The sequence below is a fragment of the Strix aluco genome, chromosome 6, assembly GCF_031877795.1.
Source record: "Strix aluco isolate bStrAlu1 chromosome 6, bStrAlu1.hap1, whole genome shotgun sequence".
Taxonomy (NCBI): Eukaryota; Metazoa; Chordata; class Aves; order Strigiformes; family Strigidae; genus Strix; species Strix aluco.
Window position 1 is genome coordinate 25,546,330 of NC_133936.1, and position 19,490 is coordinate 25,565,819.

The 19,490-nt window shown below is 51.6% G+C and overlaps 2 protein-coding genes across 4 annotated transcripts in view; both read left to right on the forward strand.

The window, feature by feature from the left end:
• The window catches only part of HOXD3 (homeobox D3), a 31,855-nt gene that overhangs the window by 8,523 nt on the left and 3,842 nt on the right, over positions 1–19,490 (forward strand). For 2 of the 3 annotated variants that reach the window (XM_074829170.1, XM_074829171.1), the window contains exons 2-3: positions 15,380–15,463; positions 18,876–19,421. In XM_074829170.1, coding sequence (XP_074685271.1) covers positions 18,926–19,421 — 496 coding nt within the window. In that variant the 5' untranslated portion in view covers positions 15,380–15,463; positions 18,876–18,925. Of the gene's footprint in view, positions 1–14,633; positions 14,662–15,379; positions 15,464–18,875; positions 19,422–19,490 lie in introns of those variants that run through there. The other variant, XM_074829172.1, reaches the window with a different exon arrangement.
• HOXD4 (homeobox D4) lies at positions 3,646–8,071 on the forward strand. Its single transcript, XM_074829173.1, has 2 exons — positions 3,646–4,229; positions 4,633–8,071. Exons 1-2 carry the CDS (start codon positions 3,821–3,823, stop codon positions 4,935–4,937), a joined length of 714 nt encoding a protein of 237 aa, XP_074685274.1. The 5' UTR covers positions 3,646–3,820; the 3' UTR covers positions 4,938–8,071.

Below are 19,490 nucleotides of genomic sequence, written 5' to 3' on the forward strand. Positions count from 1 at the left end.
CTGTACAGGTGTCCTCCTGCTCTTAAGCACTCTGAAGCAATTAGCAGCGTTTCCATTTTCACTCGGCGGGACTGTACAGCGCCTCCCCGTGCAGAGCCTGCACGGATCACGTTGTGTCCCAGCGCCTCATAACCTTGGCTACTCCCCCTCTTTCCTCCAGACGGGATTCTAGGCAGAGCTGTGCCTGCTCGCCAGCGTTAACCTCGTTTGGCACAGCCCGGTGAAGGGGCGGGCGAGCGGCGGGCGCTGGGGGCTGGGGGCTGGCAGCGCCAGCCGGCCGGGGCGTGCGGGGCGGTAGCGCCCATCCCCTGCGGCTGGGGCTCTCCAGGCAAGGGAGCTTCGAACGTGGATTTAAATTCTGTGAAGGCACGGAAGGGAATGGGGGTCTGAGCTTAGGAGGGCAATCTTTCACGGTAGGGGTTTTCGTACCCCCGACGGTCCCGCATGAGCTGGGCGGGGGGGGGACCGAGGAGAGGGCAGCAGTTCGGTGCGTAGCAGGAGATGCTGTTGAACCTTTCTGGCTGCAGGAAGGAGCTAAGGGCTTTAGTCCTGGTGCTTCAGACTGAGACCGGCTTGTCTCTCAAAGAGGAAGAGAAGCCTGCGGTATTTGAAGATTCATTAGGTACACATCGCCCTCCCCGCCTTTGCCAGCCCCGCTCGGACCGGGAGCACGCACAGGAGCGGAGCTGTGTTTGTTTGTGGTTCTCCCTGTTTCCTCTCCCTGCCTGCTGATAAATAATCTCTTTCACTGCTTGTGCCAGGCTTCTCCTTCTCTTTTTGCCACACGTTGCGGTATTGGTTTTCGAGCCCTTAAAATACGAACTAAAGAATCCCCTCGAGCGTTGCAGTTTTAGTTGTGTTCCATAGGTAACTTTCCTGCCCCCGGAGCTCAGCCCTGCGCTATGTAGATGTCCTTGGCATTTTATTCCAGGGCCGGCCTTAAATGTATGGATTACTTGTTTTCTACCAACGTACATTTAGCATACTGATTATGAACCAGAATACAAAAAGCCTGATAGATCAAAAGCATTTTGTATGGGCAGTTGAACAGGAGGTGAATATATAACGCTTTTGTTCATCAATAACTCTTTGGCTTTGACCTGTCTGAGCAAGTCGTGCAATAAGGTGAAACGCAGGTCACAGCGTCTAACAAATATGAAAATGTGTAGTATTAAGAGAGCAGGGAGCTGCTGCTTCCCCAGCCCCATCGCTTCTCCCCGGGCAGCCCTCGGCGGGCTTGTCCGCTCCCGGGGGCTGCCCCAAACGCGAGCTCAGTTTGGGGGGGGTGTTCGTGCCAGTTCGGACGGGTGGTTAACAACCCCCCGTGTGGGGGAGGTATCCCCCCTCCCTTTAGAGAAAAGAGCAGAAAGCGGGGCGAGACGCTTGAAATAGTTGGGTGGAGATTTAAATAATCGGGGGCGGGGGGCGGGGGGGAGAGATTAGGGACACAAAGTCGTTTCGAGTTGCACTTGCTCTGAAGAAGACACCACCGCAGTGATAAGAAAGCAGATGTTTAAAAATAGTGTCCCCAGATCAGGCAGCTGCGAGTTGGAGGCAGGCAAACAAACCAGTATACATCGCTCGGATAAATGCAACACCCCCAAATCTGCCCTCCTCAGTGGTTGGATGTATCACACCCGCACCATTATTTGTCCTTATGGTGCCTGTTTTAAACAGTGGAAGGAGAAGAGGTTGACCGCAGGACAGCAGTGAGGAGCTGGGTCAGACACAATTCATGAACTTTTGTACTCCTGTGTGCCGCTGTCGACAAAGTAAAAATAATGAAACTTTGTGATATGTTTGTAAATGATTTCGGCTGACCTCTCGCCCTGCCCTTCACCATAAACGCTACGGCGGGGAGAACCTGGGAGGGTGCGAGGCTGCGGCTCGCAGGCAGCTCGCGGGGATAATAGCTAGACGAGCATAATGGGATGAAGGTAAATTTGGAAACTCTCTTCTTCCCCAGAGCAACTAACTCCAGCCTTAAATCTCCTCCTTTTCACCAGTCGCTGTTTCTGTTGTCGGCTGTTTTACTTCTGTTTCGATATTTTTTTTTTTTAATTCTTTTTGTCTGAGGGGGAGGGGGGATTTCTAATTATGGAGAATCTCTTCAGATTCGTGTTAGCCTAAATAGATAAAGGCTATTTTCTAAATTATTTTAACCGTTATTATTCTAAATAGCACAATTTGACCGGTAAAGTCCGTTTTCCGTAGCGAGGACGTAAACGGCAGAACAATTAAAGTGAGCAGCAGGTCTTTCTGAGAATTTGGTAGGCGAAATTCATCGCTATAAATTGGTGGAGAGTCGTAGAGCTCTATTGCAGCAGTAATAACAAGTGCGAATCTTGCCTGAAATCCCACCTTCCTGCAAAGCCGTATTTCAGAACTGAGTCCCAGCAGAATAGTTTGCATTCCTCAGAAGACAGTAAGGACTAAGAGAATTGCAAAGACCTGCTATATTGTAGATGAAAACAGAATGTTATTACGTTGTCTATATATACCCTGTAGAACCGAATTTGTGTGATATTCATATAGTCACAGATTCGATTCTAGGGGAATATATGGTCGATGCAAAAACTTCACCTTTCTGCAAATGGTTAGAAGTTTAAATACTGGCGGAATCAAAAGGCGTGTGCGTGCTGAACACTCAGAAATTATAAGTTTTGCTGCCTCACTCCTATTTGCTAAGTTTTAGGACGTGTCTTAAAATTTCAGTTGTCGTTCAGTTGTAACTCTCACTGACAGACTGTGAATTTAAACAGTTAATCTCACCAGAAGTTACAAATTTTCTGAAAAAAAAAAAATTGTCTACCAATCAGTGAATGAATCTTTAAAAAGATGATCATAAATTAACTAGATATGCCAGACGTTAGCAAAATTTTCCTGTCAAGGGTCCAGATCGCATCAAAATATTTACGACAGCAGCAAAAGCAGCATTCGCCTCACTGGAATGTATTTACTTGTGCTCCAGGAATGATATTGATGAATGAAGACCGAATTTATCTCATTAAACCCGTGATATTTTTAACCTAACTAAATGCCGTCTTCGGTTCAATTGATTGAACTTTAGTGGTTAAAAGTGAACGGTTTCTTGCCATTTGTAGGATTTTACATAGATACGAGTATAGATTTCTGTATATACGTGTGCGTTTGCGTGTGTGCGTGCATACGTATGCACACATATATATTGGGGCTTGAAAGTGAATGAGAAGTTACTGATTGCCTAATTTTATTCAGCAGAACTAAATTCTGGTAACTTTTGGATGACCTCTGCGAGACAAAGACAAGACAGAGCTATTGTACATCATATTACCCTCTTCTTTGACGGCTTTTCTTTTCCTCGCCTCCTTATCAGTTTCCTCCCTTTTAACCCCCCCTTCAGCTCCTCGCTCCGTATATTTCTTTCGATATTGTATTTAAAGCGAGGTAACAAACCCCGATGGCGATTGCGGCTGGTAAATCAGGCGGCGGGGCATCCTCCCTCGGGGCTGGGGAAGCCAGCCCAGACAAAAGGCTGACCCTACCTGCGGGCCGGGGAGGCGGCCGCCGCCCCAGGGGTACCCCCACACCGCCGGTACCTGGTTCGGGGGGTGCGACCCGCCGGGGAGGGGGGTCACTCGGTTACGGGGATATTATGGAGTGAAATTGGTGGAAATGCTGAGCTGCGGAGAAATCCGGTGATCGGCTCCCGGCTCCCCATTGGCCGGGCCGGTCACATGCCCGCCTAACTTTATTCAGTTGACAGCAAGTAGGAGGGCTCTATGGCAGGGGAAAAAAAGACAACACGAGAAAAATTAGTATTTTCTACCTTCAGAAATTAATGGCCATGAGTTCGTATATGGTGAACTCTAAGTATGTGGATCCCAAATTTCCTCCTTGCGAGGAATATTTGCAGAATAGCTACCTAGGCGAGCAGGGGGCCGAGTACTACAGTGCCTCGCAGGGCTCTGATTTCCAGCACCAGGGACTCTACCCACGGTCAAACTACAGCGAGCAGCCCTTTAGCTGTAGCAATGCCCAAGGCTCTGCCGTGCAGCCGCGGGGTCATGGACAGGAGCAATCCGGCCCGGCGAGCCACTTCCCCGGCCAAGCAGAGCATTGTCCACCGCCTCCAATGCCCAACTCGCGAGCCTGCAGCCAGCAGCCGGCCCTCAAACCCCCAAACGGGTCAGCAGTTAAGCAGCCAGCAGTAGTTTATCCCTGGATGAAGAAAGTCCATGTTAACTCGGGTAAGGATCCTCTTCTTACTTTGCTCTTCTACCCTGCTTCCGATCGGCCTCAGCGACGCTCGCCCGAGTCCCCGCCAGACTCGTGGACGAGCTTTTGAAGCCGAGGTAGCCAATTACACTCGTCATAAATTTTTATTGCCGAGGAAATAGGCCGTTGGCCATGCGGGGCTTTGCCGTGCAGGAGAAAACTCCATGTTAGGAGCCTGCTAGAGGCTCCCAGCCTACCTAGCTGCGTGTGCCTGTAGTGCCTGCCTTAAGTGAGGGGGAGAGCAGCCCGTCCATTGTAAGCAACTGGGACGAATCCAGCCCGGCCACATGCTCGCAGCTCGTAAGGTTTTCTTTTGTAAAGTCGAACCGGCAAGTCAAGATTAGCTTTGTAAAGTTCTCCGTATTTTTTTCCCAGTGAATCCCAATTACAACGGAGGGGAACCTAAACGCTCCCGCACAGCTTACACCAGACAGCAAGTCCTAGAACTGGAAAAAGAATTTCATTTTAACAGGTACCTGACCAGGCGCCGCCGTATCGAGATAGCCCACACTTTGTGTCTCTCTGAGCGCCAGATCAAGATCTGGTTTCAGAACAGAAGAATGAAGTGGAAAAAAGATCACAAACTGCCCAACACGAAGGGCAGGTCTTCTTCCTCTGGTTCAAACCCCCATTTACAGACTGGTTCCAAGGACCACCAGACTGACTTGACAACTTTGTAGAAGAGGTGAAATTTTCCATTTCATCCTTTGCTTCTGACCAGTACTGTACATAACTGACACTGCCCAAGCAGAACCTGCATGTAGCAGCTAAGGACTCGAGAAACTGTCATCTTTCTTTAAGGTACTGTTGTACAAAGGAGACAAAATGACGCTACTTTGGACTTTATTTTATTTGCCTCTGCTAGCACAACCTAAAAAAGAAAAAAAAAAAAAAAAAAGGAGGGGGGGAAAGAAAGAAAGAAAAAAGAAACATCATGCAGGCAGTGGGAATTGGGAAAATATTAAACGAGACCTTCTGTCCATAAAAAGTAATAAATCATTGAAAATTAAACTGTCCTGTGTTTCAGTTTTGAATTCGAAAGTGAAGGTTCGATGCTTTATTCTGGGATTTGTACTTTTAATTGTCTTTTTATCCCATACAATTTCGGGAGGATGCATTTGGGCAAGTTAAGGACAGGAAATTTATGGCATAGTCTTTTATTTGAACATAAAGACTAGTAATTGTGAACTTTTTGTGCTGCTTTACCTTTCTTGGTGTAATGAAAATACTTGCTCATTTCCATAAAGTCTCAGAAGGTGTGCATAGGAATTAAGTGAAAACGGGTTATTTTATGTACTGATAGTGTTAGCGTATTTATTTATTTGTTACGTAGAAGAGTGAAGATAAAAAGAAAAATAGTCAAACCAAAAACAGGGAAGGGGAGCTGAAATACAGTATTTCTCCTTCCCAGTCTCATGAACACATGTGTAATGTTTACTTGTCTTGAACGTACACAACTTTCTTGTCCCTTTTTTTGAATTTCCTTCTTTGTGAATAGGAGAAGCGTCCCTGCTCCTTACCGTGTGCCATCCAGGGCTAACAGGCTTGAAATCTGTTTCCAAAGTCTGCTCTGCTCAGCGCTGTGCTTTAAACCATCAATACCTCATTTAAAAATGGAGGAAAAAAAAAAGGGGGGGGGGGGGGAGACCACCAAAAAACCAACCCCACAATAAAAAACTAAAAGGAAAACCCCAGAGTGAAAAATAGATGCGATTTCTGATATAACCTGAGCCATTCAAAGCTGAAAGCTGAATGCATTCTTTTAATCAGATTTTAGATTTCTTTTCTGCCCGAGAGAGAGAGAGGCTATGTGGGTTGCTGCTTTGTTTTGTTTTGGGGTTATTTTCGTCTGTTGGGTTGGGGTTTTTTTTGAAGAACAGTGATTGTTTTTAAGCAAACCACAACACATGACTGCAGTGGTTGGAAATCTCAGCAAGTTGCTTTCAGGGAAAGGGGAAAGGCTCGGATGGGAGCAGAGCTGGTCTAATACCCACGGATTTGTCCCTGGCTGCTGGCTGCATCGTGCCAAAGTTTTAGTGCGCTGTAACTACCAAACCCAGCCAAACCAGCTCCCTCAGCCACTCAGCCGCTCAGGCGATTTTAAAGCTCAGCCCTTATCTCCTGTACCCTCAGGGCAGCCTGGGAGAGGGACCATATAATCGAAATTGTAACGAGATGATGCCTTTATTAAAGAGAAAAGGGGCAAAGAAGGAAACCCAAAGCAAACGCTGAAGGGAGGTGGAAAGAACAGGGGGTGAGTTAACGTGCCCATCTTCAGGCTGGGGGCTTCCCACCGAGGACTCACTGCTTTCTGGGCTCGCTCGGGAAAACACTGGCCGAAATGGGCTTGAATGAATTCGAAAATAAAAGGCGAGCTTTTCATCAGGAGTGTATTCGGCAGCATTAACTGTGGCCAGCGGTTAATTTCTGCCCTTTTCTCATCCCTAGAAGTCCGCAAAGTGTCTTTAAGACTTGGTCTTTTGTTTTAGAGCCTGGAGAAAACTCTTTGTTCTTCCTTAGGGTTAGCCCAGTTCTCAGACTTGCACATGGCAATACTTGAATATCTCCACGTCGTGATATTAAAGATGGATATTCCCGCATTATCCGCATCATTGTTTCTATGACAAAAAGCACCGAGTTCATACATAGTAAAGACGTCTTTTTTCTGACGCCTTCACGTTGAGAAGCTGAAAAGGTATTTTACTGAAGTTCGGCTAAATTGCAGGAACAGGTTCACCCAGAGGACAAATTTTCTATTCGATTAGTTGTATTTCAGCCGGGAAGAGTGACCTCTAAACCCTTAACCTTTTGGACCCAAACTACCCTTCCCTTTCTCTGGCATGGAGAGCAGCTAGCAGCAGCGCTTGAGGAGGGAATGCCTGAGACAAGTTTGCAAGTTTTGTTACACCCGGTTCCTGCGGTAGCGGCCTTTCGTCTCCAGAGTTGTCCAAAGCCCTCCCTTTGGTCTTCATACAATCTAGGGAAAGAAAAAAGAGGAAAAGGGAAAAAACAAAACAAAAAGGAAAACCTCTCTGGCTACTCTTCTTGAAAATCCCCCTCCCGGACCCCCGCTGTTTACTTAAACTCTGTGATAAGTTGGCTGGGAGCAGGGCAGAAGTGTTATTCGAGAGAGCGCTACCAACTTTGGCATCTGTGCTACAGTTCTGGAAAATAATGGCCTTGGATAAGCAAATCCTTGCTTTGTGCTTCTTATCCACCGAGATGGCTCACGAAGTTAAAGGACCAAATTCTGCCCCCAGATTTCCTTCCCCCGCCCACTGAAGTCAAACAGGGATGTAGCTGCGAGCAGAATTTGTCTCATTGTCTTTTGAAATGTTAATATCTTCAGGACGAGTGTTGGGTTCAGCAGGCACAGCTCTTACAACCCTCTTTGCAAGTCCCCTTTGAGCGAGGCTGGGGCACTGTAAGTTTACATAGTTGTAATTGCGCTGTAAGCTCGGAGAATACGTGAACTGGAGGCAGAAAGTACCAAGAGAAATAGTTTCCATCTGCCAGTGCTCTGAGGGTCAGTAATGTCTGTAATAACGACCAGGAGCACCCACTGGTCATTATCTCCCGCGGAAAATGAACCTGAAGGTGTGGGGTTTACTGTTTTTTAACCCTCCTCCAGAGCTGTTTTGTGTAGGAAGGGAAGCTGGTTATTTTTGTTTATCACGGGTGAAACGTTGTGCATTGGAGCCTTTGTTAAACGGTCGCATTGTCCAGCAATACTCTCGTCTCTGTTAAAGTGTGATGCTTTTTATAGACTTTGCCAATGTTTTGCTGCCATTGATTAAAGCGTTATTTATAATAATTGTCGCCTGTAGTTTTGATGTAAGCCCTCCATATACATTTGAAATAATAAAAGGTGTAGAGAAATAGATTCTGGTTTGTACCTTGAACAAACAGTCCTTACAAGGTGGGTCTCTCTTCTGTGAAAATGCTGGTCCCTCCCATCATTACAGTGTTAAAAGATGAGTGACTCTGCCTAGCATCCTTCCAAATGTCCCTTTGAACAGGTTTGCTGATTGCCCCAGCCATAATGGTGTGACTCTAGGCTAAGCTGGAGTCTATATTTACATTTAGGCTGCAGTTAAAAGTGCCTGTCATCCATTTGCTACTGCTTTGCATTTAACAAGCCCTCCTAGAATGACTCCCGGATTTATGCATGTGTGGTAGGAGGCAGGGAGCCACACCTGAAGTCACCTCGATCTCCACACAGATGTGTGCCTTTTAGGAGAGTCCTGGAAGGAATCAGTTCAGAAAATAAATGGAAATTTGGAATGGGAATGCAGTGAGTAGCTTTTCCTGAGCAGTAAACTCCACTTTTTCAGTAGATACAAACGAAACATCACAAGAAAACACAAACTTGGAAAGTTTAAACTTTCCCTGTGCCTAAGGCAAACATCATTTTTTTTCTCCCCTGTGTAAGCACCTCAGACAATAACACATACCTCTGGCCAGGAGAAGTCGACCACACTATTTTTGTCATAAGTATTTGTCACTGAGGACTGGAGCGTGGTCAAGGCAGGAGCCCCAAAGCCAGGCTCTTGCTGAGCCCGGGAAGGCGCCCGGTGCACGGCGTGAGGCATGAGCCCTTCCTGCGTGGGGAGCGCGGAGGGGAGGGGGCGGGTGCGCTTCTAAGCACACACTCGCTAAGTTTAAATGTCGAGGCACATTTTGTGATTATACTTTCTCTCTCTCCTGTTTAATGGCTCCTCCTGTTACTCCCGATACATCAATACAGCTCTGTATATTATATCACCACTAGTCGTTAAGGTAAGAATGAAGAGGAAAGGCAGAGTCAATAGCAAACCCCACTCACTGTACAGTACAGTAAATAGGGACCTCTCGGTGCAGAGCCACACCGCTTCCAACGGCCATGTTTGTTAGCCCTTTCCCCTGATTCTTTTTCCTTTTTTTTTTTTCCCTTCCCCCCCCCCCCCCCCCCCAGCCTAGAGACCAAAATAATCTTGCTAGGAACAGTCATAACAGGCAGAATTTCAAAGTGCAAGGAAGATGATAAGAATAGATTTCTACAAGTCCTGACCACGTGATTTGCGAAATAATTAATTCAGCACGTCCCTTAAGAAACACGGAGTCGTCATTAATCTGCCAAGCAAAGGACTCTATCAGACTTGAAAACTGAAGAGATCCCAAGAATATAATATACAAAGGGTGCAGTCCCTCTCTCTGCACACCTAGCTCTTTGGTAGCTGCCGAAAAAGAGACGCCCGGTACGTAAACGTTTTTTTTACTTTTATTCCTTCTTATTTAAGCCTTAATGAACTCAGCTGTCAAACGCTTGACAAATAGGGCACGCTGCTTCCTGATTTCCAGCTCGGCAGCGGCCGGGAACCGAACCGGGCGCAAGCGGTGACCTTTGCTGCCCAGGGAGCGGGGGAAGAGGGCGAACGCGGAGCACCGCGGAGCACCGCGGAGCGCGGCGGAGGAGGCAGGCTGACCGCCTCCCGGAGCCGCGGGGCTGGCCGCGGCCGCCTGCGCGGGGAGGCGCGGAGCGGCGGAAACAATGCGGCTATCAGGGCGGCCGCCGCTCAGTCCCACCGGCGGGGAAAGGCCCTCCGCCGCTTTGCGAGCCGGGTCGTAAATTTTGCCCCGAGTCTTGACAGCGGGGCCGGGGCCAGCGCCGAGCGCCCCTTCCCCCCGCCGCCCGCACAAAGGCCGGCCCCGGCCCCCCGCCCCGCTCCCCGGCCGCCCTGTGCGCTCCTGCCTGCTCCAGTCCCGGCCGTCCTGCCCGCTCCGGCCCGCTCCTGCTCGCTCCGGCCCCGGCCGCCGGCCGGCCCCGCCCGAGCCTCGCCGCCCGGTGTGGGGCCGCGGAGGAGCCCGGGCACGTTCAGTCCCCGAAGCGGGCACGCCGCCTTTCAAGTCCCCGATCAATAGCCCAGACCAGGGGGAAATCGGATTTGTGTTTTTATATAAGGCTACAGCTCCACAGAATGTGGACAAGGAGGCTGAGATTTCTCTGTGAAATCCTGGAGTCAGCTGGAAATACTTTCTGCAAACAGGATATTCTTTATTAGCCCTTGCTGGAGTAATTTCTAAAAACCCCTAGATTGTAGCTTTTTATTGCTTCCGTTTCGGTGGCAGGACAGAGACAAAGTTTCCTATGTTATGAATTATACATTCAAACAATAACACATTAATTCAATTATTCAAAGATGACAAATGTTTATGTGCTTTGGTAGTGACTAAGGAACAGATTTGCTACTTCACGAGAACTCCTACATTTTTATCAATGAAGTTTTATATTATCTTGTTGGTCCGGGAAAGAAACCAAACTCCACCAAGACACGCAGTAAAATGGACCCGAACATAAATCGCAGCCCTTTCATAAGAGCGTTTATTCCCGCATATAGCCCGGGCTATTTTATCAGTTTGACAATTGCCGGAGTTGTTGTTATAAATCATCATAAGTAATTCCTGAAAGGGTGCGAGGCTGCTGGGGGGCGGGCGGAGACTGTAAATCTTTCTGTTTTATTGCTCTATGAACATATGCTCCGATTGAAGAAGTCTTAGATCCTTTACTGGAGACAAATTCGCGCAAAGCTGGAGTCCCACCAGCCAAAGGATTAACATTTCCTTAATACTTTTTCAGTCCCCTTTACGATGCCTTAATTCTGGTGGCGGTGGCGAAGGTGCTCCTTTCTTTCAGCCGTCCTCCATTTTCACATTAAATTTCGCCTCTTTTTTTCCTAGCCCTAGAATCTGAAAAGACACCCGAGGGCTGTGGGGCTTTTTCCAGGGTGGGGGGGGGGTGTCGAACTGCCCTCCAAAAAGGCATTTTCTTCCGAATCCTCTTCGTGCTCTTTGCTTCGACCGGTGCCCAGCTTTTCCCTCGCACTTTTGTGTAGGAAGCGAAAGACCTCTCCGTCATCCAAAATGTCTAAACAGCGGCCAGAATTATGTTCGGCTTTGTGTGTACGTACACAAGTATGCAGAACACGCTGTGCGTGTAGGGGCTGCTGTATGTACACACAGACACGCGAGCGCGGGGGGCTCTGCAAAGCTACCCAGACGCCGAAATATATGGCTGGCGGAAAAGGATATAAAGAACCATTACCTCTTACTTGAGGCGAGATTTAAGTGCATCATTTCGAAGAAATATAGGATTATAAATCCGAAGCCGTACACAATAATTTACATTGAACTTATGTTTCCATCACTGGACTCCAATCTTTTTATAACTGGTTTGCAAAGTCAGGAAAAGCAATGTAATTTAGATAAATGTTACAATGCACTTACGGTTAGTATTGTAAGGTAATACGTTACTGTCACATCCCCATGCTTTGGATGGTAATGAAATCATAGCAGATGTTAGATTAGGTGTGCTGTATTTATAGCTACAGATATGTTAGAAAAATCAAACAGAGGAGCTAATATATTTTTTTTTCTTCCCCTGCCGAACTGGAATTGTTGGGGAGCTTTGTGGGCACCCATGACGGATATACATCGGTTTGCTCTATGTCTCTTCATACACACAGTGAGGGGAGGCAGGCTCAGGGCAGACACACACACGCACAAATGTCATGAGGTTTTTTTTCCCAACGCTTCTTTAGCCTCCAGACGGAGGTAGTCCCCTCTGGCCCGCATCTCCCCCGTACGGAGAAGGAGAAAAAAATTCGCGCACGCCAGTGAGCCCCAGCGCCTTTCCGCCGGTGCAGCGCTGCTGCGGAGCTGCCCCCTGCGCAGGCTCTCGGCTGCAGCCTGTCCCCAATACCTCCTCTTTCTCCGCCGGGAATTTCTGCGCCCTGGGATCACCCCGCGGAATTCACCTTTTCCCGGGCTCCGCCGGCCCCGCGGGGCGCGTAAGTGCGGGCGCCTCCGCCGGCCGCCGCGGTGCGGTGCGGAGCGGAGCTCTGAGGGAGGAGAACGGGCTGGGCAGCGCGGCCGGTGCGCGGGGCGCGGAGCGCGGGGGGCGGCCCGTCCCGCGGGGCCCGGCGCGGCAGCCCCGCTGCGCGGGGGCGCGGGCGGCCGCGGGGAGCGCGCCAGCCTCGGCCCGGCGAGCTGCTCCTGCGGTCACGTGGGCCAATATGCCTGTATTTTAAGGCAGTGCCTATATTTCTGATTATAAAGGGGTTTCTCCCGCTCACCCCCCAAATTCATCAATGGCCGCACGATTTAAAACCAAAACAAACCGGGAGCCGGCCAATTGCCGCTTTTGGTTCCAGGAGGCTGATGGCTAAAGGGTTGTGTGTTGATTTTTTTTCTTTTCTTTTTTTTTTTTTAAAGCCCAACAAATTCCGATTTCCACTCGCTCTCTTTTATTGGTAGTTGAGCCTGAGCCTGTTTTCGTTCTGTCGGGAATTCTGGTGTATGGAAATGTCTGTAAAACCGCAAGATCAGGTTTAGGAGAGTATTGTCTGCAGACAAAGGGTGAAGGATATATTCTAAGAACTGCAAGCGCAGATCCTGAAAAGTGAGGAGCCCAGGTTTATGATAAATTGATACACAGGTAAGCAACTGCATGACAAAATGGGACCTTTAACCGCAGGGGCTGCATTATCGCCTTTACTCAGAGACTGTCTGGAATTTGTTTGCAATCTCTGCCCATAACGGCTGCAAATGCATGGAGTGGTCTCCACCTCCTTGAACGTTTTAAGCTGTATCTTCTTTTTATTATGCTCTTTAAATAAAAAGTGGACTCCTTCCCAAAGGCTAGGGGAAGACGTTTAGCCGTATCCTTTCCCCAATTTTCGGTGGTTTCAGGAAGGGAATTACAAAGAAGCAAAGAAACGAGGGAGAGACAACTTTGCTAGATGCTCCCATTGCCAAAGTAAGATTGAGCATCCCGTTAATGCGTTGCCGTGGGTAGCCGGGCAGGGGGTAGCCGTGCGGATTTGTAAAGGGCAATTTAAAATAGGCTCATCGGTAATGTGGCCCCTACATAGTGTATCTTAAACATTCCTGCCAAGTGCCTGCCCGAACCTTTCCCCCTCGCCGTGCCTTCGTGCTCCTCAGTGGCTGTTGTTTTCCTCCCCCAGTTGTTTTAGTGCTGATATTACCGGTATGTTCATGCCTTCGAGTTACACACGCTGTTTGAAGCACGGCTTGATATTTATCTACCGAGAAGTTTCATGCCCTGCATTTGTGGGGTTTGATCAATAAGGCGGTGGGAAGGTGCCTGGGGGGGACCGGTGCCTCTCTGGGCGGCCTGGGGGGCTGGAGGCGGCCACACAGCCTCCCCGCACACATTTGCAGCTCAGCTCCCTCTTGGGCTGTTGCAACCAGCCCGGCTCTCCCAGGAGCGCCTGTTTCCCCTGAGTTGTGGCCTGCCTGGAGCCCGGGTGAACCCGCGGTTATGTTTGTTAGAGAGCCCCCGCGTCAAGCCAGGCTTTGTGCTGGCGAGCAGGAGCGGGTGTAGGGCTGCTCCGGAGCCTGCCCGCCCCCAGTCACCCGGGCGAGCCCTCCGCCGGGGCCGAGCTGCCCCGCGGGAAACAGGACAGAGGGGCGAGGGGAAGGGGACAAAGCCGGGTGGGTTTCTTTCCTGCTGTTGCGTGTTGCTCTGCTCGATCAGAAGTTAAAGGCAGTGCACATTTTTCTTAGCTGTATGCCTCCAAGCTGCTGGCCTGCCAAGTTAGTCAGCTGAATCCAATTACTGCAAGCAGCATTTCATTTGGCTCGATGGAAGCACTCACTTATAACTTCACCTAAAATTTCAATAATACCTATATTGGGCCCACGCCTGAATAATTCTAAAGATTTCCCTGAGTTTAGCTCTGGCAACTTCTCCGAGGTCGGCTCTGCAGAAGCGGCGCTGGGAGCAGAGCACAACCCCGGCGTGCCCGGACTCCCCTCTCCGCAGAACAAACTTTGGGGGCTATTCCTGTGGCCGTGGAAATCTCGGTATTTGGCCAAGTTCTCACCAAGTAAAGCATGTCTAGAGCAAGAGGGCTACCGCTTGTGAGGCTGAGGAGCTGCTTCGGAAAGGGATGAGAAGTCGATAATTAATTAGCACAAAATGATAACTTACCGTGTTAATCAACAGCGGCTAACAATGACTCGGTTTGCAATATTATGATCTCTCCGCTCAGGGGCTAAGGTGCAACCCAACATACGCTGCCTTCGTACACCCTGTAAAGTGCTATTTCTAATGAACCCTCTTTAAAAAAAACAAAGCACTTAAAGTTGACGTACGCCCACGTGAATATATTATATAAGACGTTACCGGGACAGGCCCGGGCCAAGAACCTGAGCGAGCATCATGTGTAATCATGAAGCTCCACTTCCCTAACTCCAGTTTGCCAGCATAAATTAAGGCGATTTGGAGGGGGAATGTTGCATCCTACCGGGTTTGGGTAGGGAGAGAGAAGACTTGGTGGAAAGTTGTAAGGTCTGTTGTGTTGTGAGCTATTGGAGGCGCTTCCGTTGGTTGTTCATTAAGTGGTGAGTTATTGCTGTACGAGCCAAAGGTCATTTCAAAGGCTTATGGTGGCTAGATATCGTCTTTATAATGACCTGGGCTTCTTTGTGGGGGATTTTCTGGCACTCTTAAGTTCTTAAAGTCCTGCGTCGACACGTTACACAGCTAAATGCAAAAATGTTCATTTCGAGCCGCAGATATTTGCGGCGCATTTTCAGCGCTGGGGTTTCTCCGCTTATCTTTCTCTCTGTCTTAACCGGGAGCTGGGGGGGGAAGGGAGAGAGACCCCCACTAGCTCCGTTCCCGCGGAGCGCTCCGCGGGCCTTGGGTGCGGGCGGCGGGGGGCGGTCGGTGGTTGTGACCCACGGGGGTGATCGCGGCGCTCCCGTCCCCCCGTGCGCTGCCTCTCCGCGCCTCGGCCCGGGCTGGGCTCTCCGGGAGTCCGGTGCGGCTCCGCGGCCGCGGCCGGTGTGCGGGGCCCGTCGAAGCGGCTGCCGCAGGCCGCCCTGCCCGGGTCAGACCCGCAGCCGGGGTATTTTCCTCGTTTGTTTGCTCCCCGCCTCTCTCAAAGTGCTATTAATAAATGAAGAGAAACATCTGCCTTTGTCTGGTAAAATATCTGACGTGGACGGAGAGACACGGTGAGGGGCTGCGGACGAGAGCTGCATTTATTAACAAAGTCCTAAGGAAGAAAGTCCAAAGCAAACCACTTTCCGCTGAGAGTTCTCACTTCTTTTGCAGGTCCGTGCCCACGGATTATCCAAAGGAACCTGAAGATCCTACCCACACAGTTAAAGTCACAAATCAAGAAAAAACATAAGTGTGGTGAGTTGTCTAAATTTCCTTTCCCGTCCGCCTCTCGCTCCCCCCAGCGCGACAGGCCCCTCGCGGGGAGCAGAGCCCGGCCCGGCCTGACCCGCCGGGCGGTGGGCGCAGCTCGGCTCAGTCCAGCCCGGCGCCGCAGACACTCGGGGCGCCCCGCCGCCCTCAACGCCAAGTCAGTAACAGCCCGCGGAAAGGCCCGGTGAGAGCAGCCCGTAGTCAGAGGGAGCCGAGCGCGGCTGGGGAGCTGCCGAGCCACGCAGCCGGGGGGCGCGGGGGGCTTCCCGGGGCGGGGGGCTCCGTAGCTGTTTTAAGAGACCCCACGACGGCCACCGCTCCGTGCCGGAGCCACCCCCCCCCCCCCCGGCGCCGCTCCTCTGTCCGCAGGGCCCCTCCGGGCTCCCAAGTGCTCTCAGCCCCCCCCCCCAGAGGCGAGAGACACCCCCCCCGCCATCCCCGGCTCAGACGCAGCCCGGGGCAGGGGCTCCCCGTCGCCCGGCTCCCCTGCCCGCGGCTCGGCGCAGCAGCCGGCTCCGGCGGCGGCTCCGGCGCTTTCCTTATATACGGGGCTGCCCCGGGCCGGCGGCCGGGAAACGCGCCGAGCGGGGGATGCTTTTGCCGGGCTCCCTCCTACGCGCCGGCTGCTTTGCACTTCTGAAAGTGCCGGGGCTTGGGAAGTGTTTTCCTTTTCATTCCTGGCCGGAGCGTTTACTGCCACGGCGCTAGCAGTCATAAATTTTGTTACAAACCGCAATGACAGGTGCATTGATATGCACCCTGAGAGCTCCGGCTGCTTTAATAACCGCTCCGCTGGCCGCTCTCACCGCCTCTTATTTATTCGGTATCATATTAGATATTGATCCGAAGCAGAATTAAGTGTAGTGGAAGTTTTAGTAGAGAACTGCTTAATACGAAACTGTCGGGAGGAAAGCGACTGGCAGTGCCGGGCCGGTGTCAGCGTGGGCCGGCCGCGCTCCGCGCACACGCGCGGGTGGACGCGTGGGCTCCCGGCTGCTCCCCAGATAGAGCCGTGAGACGGTCGGTAACCTCCAAAAGCGCTGGAACCAGTGGCGGGACAAAAAGCCCCATTATCGTGTGCAACGCCGAACAGTTCAGATGAGGTTAACCTTTCTGGGGAGGAGGAAGGGAAATCTGAAACACAGACACGGATACTTTGCGGTTTCCTACCCTCGGTGCCTCCGAGCCCACCTCCCACGGCTCGGCCTCACCATTTGGATGTCACTTCTTTTTTTTTTTTTTTTTTTTTTTTTTTTTTTCTTCCCTGGAGGCTGTTTCTGGCCAAACCACCAAGTGTTGAGTCCCTGCTTTGGTGTTACCTATAAAAACATCACCCCGGGCCTTGCACTCGTGGAAAATCAAACCCTGGAAAGGTCTCCCTCTCCCTCTTTCTTTCCCTCTCTCTCTTTTTAAGATCTAAAGATGAGCCACCAAACAGTTGAGCATTGTCCATGTGATTTATGGCCCATAGCCTCCTTTTTAGGTTCAAGCAGAGTTCACAAGCAGTTGGTATTTCAGAAAAGAAATAAGGCCTTTAACAGCTTAACAGCAATATTCTTTCTTAAGATTCTGCGTATTCTTTTGGGAACTATATTTTACGAGGCACATAAAAGCCTACGCTTAAGGCGGTGTTGTGCTAACAAAAGTCCTCAGTCCAGACCGCTCCCGAAAACGTAGATGATAGAAGCGGAAAAACGAGCGACAGAGTTGTTTTGCACAAAAATACTTTCAAGAGTCGTCAAGATCATCACAGCGTATTAAAACTCATCTGAATTGCCATCGTCTATTTCCATAGACATTTTTTTGCTAAAATTTTCCAGAAGAGAAAAATAGCTCTTTCCCCATTTCCATCAGCTTCGCAGATATTCCCAAGCTTTTGTTCAGGGAAGAAAAGGACCCCGGCGGTTTTTGACTGAGCGGCCGCGGATCGCAGCTCGCTGAGGTTATTCTGAGTTATACAGACGTGCTTCCCGGTGAATTTCAGAGAACAGATCAGCGGTGCTTGGCGGTACCAACTGCTGAGGGAGAAAGAGCAGTACTCCGGTAGTATAGCTTAAGTACAGGCTGGAAGAATGAGAATTATCGAACACCATTCAGAAATTTCTAGCTACTCTTCTCTGGTATGTTAATAAGCTTAAACCTTGAAGAAATACAATTAACTCTTAAGATGCGTTGAGTTACAGACATACATTGCTGGGTGAAGTATGTGCTAATTTACAAAATCACTAAAAATGTCGGAGAAAAGCCCTGTCCGACAAGAAAAATAGGAACAGGGCATATTAAAAAGCCGCAACAAAATTGCACGACGGTTTCTGTCTTGCAACAAGCGGAAGATAGAAAATTTCGGGAGCAGCAAGGGGAAAGGCAACAGCACCCTGTCCCCAAACGCCTGGCGAAGGGGACTCGGGGCTGTCCGTGCGTTTTCCGTCTGAGCAGCCGGATCGAGGGGCCAAGGGGGCGGGGAGGGGAGCGCCGTAAGTCTGCGGGCAGGAAAAAGAAGGGAAACCCCTAAAAATGATCTCCAATGTCTCAGGTTCTTTCTACTGGGGACAAATAAAAGGGACGAGAAACGTTGGGTGAGGGATTTTAATTCATTGCAGAATTAAAATAGGGGAGTTGACCTGCGACTTCCTTTATAGTGCAAAGTGAAGGGAGTGAATGGCGCCGGTTACACTTTAACTCCGGAGGAATCCGGGGGAAGAAGGAGGCCGGGTTTACAAAGGGGACGGGATTTCTCTGCCTCTGCCCGGCCGCGGCCCGGGCCCAATCCATCATGTCAGCCCCGCGCGGCCGTGCGCACGCGTGCCGGGCGAGGGGTGCGGGGGGCCCTCGGCCCAAACGGGCCCGTGGGTCCCTGGGGACACCGCTCGGGGCGGCCCCGCGTTGCTGGCTGAGAGCCCCGGCCTGCAACCGTGGGGGCTGATCCGGCGAAACGCGCGGGGAGCGGTCCAAGGACAAAACAAAGCGAGAAAACAGCTCCCACATGCCTCAGAAAGTGGCCTCTAGGATGTCCCGCCATGTGTCCCCGCTCCCCCCAGCACCACCGCTCTCGGGTGGCTCCTTCCCTGCTGTCCCCCTGCTCTCTCCCTGGTGTGCCCCAGTTTGCTCCGGCTCCTGCCTGGTGATCCTGCTCCTTCCCTGCTGTCCCTTGCTCCCTCCCTGGCGACTCTGGTCCTTCCTTGACGTCCTCTGGTGTTCCTTGGTCCTTCTCTGGTGTCCCCTGCTCCTTCCCTGATGATTCCCGGTCCTTCCCTGGTGTCCCCGCTCCCGCCCCGCTGCCTCCGGGCCCACCGGCCGAGCCGAGGCTGGGGGTGCCGGGGTGCGGGGCGAGCCGGGGCCGGCCCGGCCGCTCCCAGCCGGTGCCCCCCCCCACTGAAAGTCTTTTTTCTGTCCCCAGGTGGCTGCGAGTGGCCCGGGCCGACGACGTGAGGCGCGGGGCGGCGGTCAATGTTATTTGAGCGGGGGCCGCGGGCCTCGGCGATCGCAGAGCGGAGGATGCAGAAAGCCGCCTACTACGACAACACGGGGCTCTTCGGGGGCTACACCTACAGCAAGGCCGACGCCTACCCCTACGGCGCGGCCCACCAGCCCTACGGCCAGGCCGGCCTGGACGGCGAGTACCCCGGCTCCGCCTGCTCCGTCCAGGGCTCGGCGCCCGGCCGCGCTCCGGCCCACAAGGGCAGCGAGCTGAGCGGCAGCTGCATGCGGGGGGCGGGGGGCGGCCCCGGGGGCAGCCAGCCCCCGGGCATCGGCGAGCAGCAGCCCCCGGCGCTGCCGCCCTCCTCCCCGCCCAACCCCCCTCCCAGCGCGCCCCCTCCGAAAAAAGCCAAGGGGGGGCCCAACTCCTCGGGCTCGGCCACCGCCACCCTCAGCAAGCAGATATTCCCCTGGATGAAGGAGTCCCGACAGAACTCCAAGCAGAAAAGCACCTGCGCCCCCTCAGGTAGCCCGACACCCCCGCCCCGCCCACTGCCCGCCCGGGGAGCCGGGCTGCGCCCCTCGGGCTGAGTCC